Source organism: Limulus polyphemus, unplaced genomic scaffold, assembly GCF_000517525.1.
Source record: "Limulus polyphemus unplaced genomic scaffold, Limulus_polyphemus-2.1.2 Scaffold559, whole genome shotgun sequence".
NCBI lineage: Eukaryota > Metazoa > Arthropoda > Merostomata > Xiphosura > Limulidae > Limulus > Limulus polyphemus.
This window is the reverse complement of record NW_013666169.1, coordinates 463783-469873: the sequence shown is the minus strand read 5'-3', so window position 1 is coordinate 469873 and position 6091 is coordinate 463783. Positions and strand designations below refer to the sequence as shown.

At 29.6% G+C, this 6091-nt stretch overlaps 1 protein-coding gene across 2 annotated transcripts in view; it reads left to right on the top strand.

Annotated features, from left to right (window-relative positions):
• The window catches only part of LOC106459104 (segment polarity protein dishevelled homolog DVL-3-like), a 35570-nt gene that overhangs the window by 2398 nt on the left and 27081 nt on the right, over nt 1–6091 (top strand). For both annotated transcript variants that reach the window (XM_022385534.1, XM_013918690.2), the window contains exons 2-3: nt 2571–2640; nt 4348–4460. In XM_022385534.1, coding sequence (XP_022241242.1) covers nt 2571–2640; nt 4348–4460 — 183 coding nt within the window. The remainder of the gene's footprint in view (nt 1–2570; nt 2641–4347; nt 4461–6091) is intronic.

Genomic DNA, 6091 nt, shown 5'->3' with positions numbered 1-6091 from the left:
CAAGCTATGCCCAATATTCTACACACATTATGCATGAATGAGATTTTTTTCATCAAAATGTATTAATAATACATTAAGATCACCATCTGAGTACTTAATATCTAAAATATAAAATTTAAGTTAAAGAAATTGCATGAGTTATTGACATAAGACATAAATTATGAAAAGTTTACCAGTGACTCATTGGTAAGTCTGAAGGCTTACAATGATATAAACTGGTGGGCACAGCAGCATAGATAACCAATTGCATAACTTAGTTCTTAACAATGAACAACCAAGCCAAAAAAAAGCATTATAATCAGTTAGAAATAAAGAAATATTAAATTTGGTTACTGATGTACTTTGTAGGTGCATGTCATTTGATTCATAGTAGATTATTCCAAGTTTGTTTTCTGTCTTGTAAGCTCCTCAAATAATACCACTTTGTTTGATTTAGTCATGACTCATAATCAACAACTGTGTTCCTTTCATGTAGATTTATAACATAATATTCAGACTTGAATTCATCTAGCATGAAAAATATGCATTAACTTGGTTTAGTTACAACCTTCAAATTTGGTAAAATATGTGCTTAAAATGCATATAACATTAAACTGAAAACTTCATATTTATTTTGCTAAATGGACATAAACTTGTTTTCTTGTCTACTTGAATATAAAAAAAAGTGTCACTGTATTTCTAAGCAATTAATATTATTTTGTCATCATTAGCTAAATGGACAGACATTTTTAGATTAAAATGAGAGTGAAACATGTATATGTTTTGATTTACTAATTCCATTATGTAGAATATTGGTGAGAAACTTAAGAAACAGTTATTTTATTTTGGTTTTTTAGATAGTTTTTCTACAAGATCAATCATACATCATAACATCTGAAGCAAAATATCAACTCCATTACTATGTTTCAGTACAGTAATATTCTTTAATAGAGAAAATAACATAAACTATAAGGATTTAGTGGAAAAAAAGTTTGAAATGCATTTAGGAGGTTTTAAGAATCACACCAAGGAAATTTGAGATTTTTGTGATGACAAAAAGTATTTTTAATTTTAACATGAAAATTACTTTGCACAAGGACTATTCAAAACAAATACTCAGTATGTTCATGAACAAAACTTTATTTTATTTCATTAAAAATACTTCATTAAGAAATGTGAAGGATGGTAGTAGGAAGTGTGATGGGCTAGATGATCTCTTGCTCTTCTTTGAAAATGAAACTATGATACCACAGTAGTGTATTCACTACAATATTTCTATCTTCATGTTTTAAAAGAGTTTTGGGTATTAAGATTGTTTGATATGCAGCTTAGAATAGTAGTGAGAGATCGAAATGATTTTCACAACTTAGCTAATCACTCTAATTCTTCACTTGTTAATATTATTATAACAACGTCTTTCCACTTAATTTGAAAACTTTTCAAATTTTGTGCATGTTGAAAGTAATTTAATTTATTAAGCAAAGGATGCCTGACTGAAGGTATATTGCACAACAAATTTATCATTTATGGAACCTTGTTTGTGTATTTTTTAAGACTAGTTGGGCTTGTACTGTATGACTTCAAATTTTAAAAACATTTGTGGGTGTTCATTTCAGCAGAAGTTTCTAAAGAGTCCCTGTTAAGATTCTGTAGAATTTGAAGCTTTACAATTATGTATTTTAAGATAATTGAATATAGGAGGCAGTAGTGAATAATGAGCTACAGTACACCTACTCGCATAAATTTTTTCTGTCTTGTTAATTATACGAGTGTTTGTTCGGTTAAATATTTTTTCTGTATCATTCTTTGTTATTTGAAAAAAACTTTGATTCATATAAATATTAAAATTGACTGATATTAATTAATCAAATTTAAACTTTAGCAGAATTTTATGACTCAAGTAAAAAGTTAGTTTAAATCTTGGAATTGTAAAATAGTTCCTGTAGCAGTGAATTTTAGGCTACCACTTACGCGTTCAGGGTAACTACATTTGAAAGAAATCTTAAATTAGATTTTTTTATTTCTGAGGTTCTTCAATTACTGATTCAGCAATATGAATAAATTAAACTCACCAATACATAAATGAACTTAAGTATGGTTTATTTTCATGTATAAAGATTAAACCACTGCAGTATCGTCTTAAAGTAGGATCATTTAATGACTTTGTAGCTTTGTTCCGAAAAATGTGGTTTTAATAAATAGTCTTCTCATCTGTTTGTTCTTTTGATGGTTGCCTTTTGTTTTTACACACATAACAGTACAGCTGAATTTTTATAATAAAGTATCCTGTAGTGGCTGTCTTTGCTCTCTTTTTGTTTGTGTGAGAAATTTATTTTAGCTAAAGTTTTTTTGCCTAAAACACTGAAAACTTAACTTTCAAAGCAACAGTGATGGTCAAGAAAAGGTCATCTATACTCATGAACCCCCCCCCTCAAAAAAAAGAAGTGTCGAGCTATTTGTGTTTTCTCCCCTTATAATTTTTGCTACTTGTCAATGTTGTATGGTCACTTGTTGAAATGTAAGGAAATAATTGAAAGCATGTTTATGAGTATGTGTGTTACTTACTCTAAATTCATGTTATCCTATTATAGGGTGGTTAAAGAAGAAATTATAGATGATGATGCCAAATTACCCTGCTTCAATGGAAGAGTAGTGTCTTGGGTAAGTATAAACTTGTGATATCCAAACGTCATAAAGAGTAATTCAAGGGTGTTATAATATTCATATTTTCTGTACATGTAAATTTAATTTAATGTTGTAAACTGGTAAAGCAAGAAAGTTTTGTAGGCCTGAAAAATGCAGTAAAAATATTATTTTACAGTGGATGGTTTTGTCACACTTCCCTTAGTTACACCATTATGAATCTTAAACAGGGGGGGGGGGGGGCAACAAAATATACTTCTCAAATTTAGTTTCTTTTTTTTTTTTTCCTGGTACAAGCCACTAACCAGGAACGTTTTTGTTCAGCACTGGAATGGTATAAAAGAAATCCCATGAGCACATAGTGCTGTCATAGGTAAAAGATGCTGTATTTTTATGTTCCCTATGGTTTTAAATTTATATTGGATGTTATTGTAATATGGCTGTAACAAAGGGTTGATTTTGACTCTTGGAGGTTTGAAACACATTACCGAATGAAGGTTTGAACGTTCAATAATACTAATTGGCATAATTTACCGATAATATCACCATAACTACCAGTTTATACTTGATTGAAAACCACTTTTATTTAATGTTTAGTCTATATAAATAAAATATTTAAATGTAGTTGAAAAATATGTTATATAGAACAGTAATCATGTTTATATATATATATATATATATATATATGCATTCTCTTTCTTCTTGTGGATGTATTTGATGCTACATGGGAGTAATACTAACAGTTTGATTAGAAAATAAGTACAGACCTTGAACTAACAGAAGGTTACAAGAGAGAGAGAGTGTTATTATCAGTCACCTGTTGTATAATTAAATGTACACCTTAGTGGGGGGAGGAGTAGTGTTATACCTGTGCTCCTTTTTCAATGATAGAATCATTAGCGTTAGGGTATATTTTATGTTTCATACTTTATACCATAACACTTCTCGTGAGTAGCTTTAAAAGATGAATGATGAAATGGTAGTTTTTTTGGCTAATAGTACTCATACCTTATTAAAATTAGAGGGGCACTCAGTAGAGTATATACCTCCACCACACAGCGTTGATCATATTCGGCTCTCAAAAAAAATACCTATTATCAACAAACATGGACAATTTTTGGCAGGACAATGAATTTTATTTTTGTGACCTTGACCCTCCCAAAACTAATAAATTCTAAGTTGGGTCATAGTCAAATTGCATACCAACTTTTGCCCTAATCTGTTCAGCTGTTTTTGAGAAATCTTGCTTACAAACACACAGGGGTGAAAACATAATCTCAGTCTCCTTGGGTGATGGAGGTAATAATTCAAAACCGTAAAGATTCTCTAACAAATGTTTAAACTATTTTTTTTACCCATTATTTACTAACAAAAACTTGTATTAAAGAAATGGCAGTAAAAAATATATACTTTATTTAAAAATTACAACTCAAACATTTGTCTAAAGTATTTTCCAGATGAATGTAAACATTAGTTTGAATATTTGTAACTTAGAATCTGTTGATATGAAGGACAAAGTTTAATGAAGTGTTTAATGTGTCATTTTAGGGCTAAATTGGACCATTATTGACATATTTATATACAATGTAGTTAGATTAGATATTTTCACAGTCTTAAGATTTGAGGTCATGTAATTCGTCTCTTTTTTTTGATTTTCATTTTGATTTCATCAGCATTATTTGAAAATATTATTCATTTAGTCACTACAAATGCCTCAATTTTTAGCTAGTGTCTGCTGAAGGAAGCAATGTTTCAGATGGAAATTCTCAGTGTACTGACTTGACTTCTCATAGATCCGATATTCAGATTCCTGTTGACAGCAGGCCACTTCATTATCGGTAAAACTTTTTAAAATCATCCAGACTTCTTTTAAGATAAGTGTGATGAACTATTGTATTGATAAATGTTATTTCATCATGTATGCATTCTAGTATTTTAATTAATCATTGTCACTTTTTTCATAAATTGGCATCTTGTAAACTGCCAAATGAAACTATTTTCCAGATTACTTTCATAAACCATTATCTAGTTTAAAAAAATTTGAATAAAATAGAAACCATGTTGAATACTATTAACAAACATGTTAAGTAAATTTATGTTTTGTGATGCTGTAATAGTAGATCTACTGATGAAATTTATGTATTTAAGTTGTCAGAAATTCTAAAAATAGCAGTTATAATAGCACCAAGACATGGTTTTTTAAATATTTAATTATTTAATATGCATAGGTTGTGTATGTTTCATTGTCTTTTTTCATTTGATTTTGTTTAGTCTTGATGGTAATAACAATAAATGCAAATCAGCAGTGGTTAATTTTTCAGGTCATTATGAAAAGAAGTCGGAAAGGTTTATGTGACCACACTACTTGAGTGGGGTTCCACTGAACCTGTATTAAATCTTTCGACACGGGGTCGGTCGATTTGACCGAGTCACATGACCTTCTGTACTTGTTTAAAGTTGACATCAATTTAATACTTATAACTATATATATTGGGTATATCTTCATGAAATTTGGCAGTCTTTCAGTTAATATTACAAGTCTTTCACATACAAAAAGTCACCAAGGTAAATATATAAAGATATTTTTCTGTACCCAACCCTGATCTCTAAAACACTCCAAATAATTTACTATTTATCTGTTTAATTAATCTACTTCATACCTATTTTTGATCGTGTAAATTTTGTCTAGCAGTATCACCAATATTTTACCTTAGCAGCTGGTTAGTTTGGATTTATGATAAAAGAACATTGCAAGATAGGGAATTATGTGTCTTCTAAACCTTTAAATGATTGTAATCTCCAAATTACCATTAGTAGTTTAAAAGCATAATTTATTTGGTCAATCTCTGTTCTTAGTTTATGTATGATCATGCTCTCTTTCACACACAGGCTCTATTCACCATTAGTAATTTTTAAGACCTTAAAACAATTAGAGACAAGTGTGAAATAGACATCCACTCAAATTATCTTAAGGTCTTTACAAGAGCCAATGATAAGCAGAGCCTCTGTATAAAACGGAGCTTGCTCATACATAAACTGAGACCAGAAATTAACCAAGAAAATTATGCTTTGAAACTACTAATGGTTACATAACCATTATTGCCATGCTGTAACAAATTTCTATATAAGGTAGCAACAAGTCCTAAATAACACAAGCAAACTAAATTATGTACAAATGCAATTGTTTTTAAGAGTCTTAAGAAACTTTTGCTTTAGTTGCCAATTTTTTTTAAATCATGGCACTGTAACAAAATAATTTATTCAGTTTTGTGTCATTTGAAATTTAATAATAGAAATGTTTGTATATAAAAATAGCATCTGTACCTTCAAAAAATTAGATACCAAGATCATCATGCTAGAGAAAAACGTTTGTTTTGAATTTTGGACAAAGCTACACGAGAGCTATTTGCACTAGCCGTCCCTAATTTAGCAGTGAAAGACTAGAGGGAAGGCAGCTTGTCATCACCAC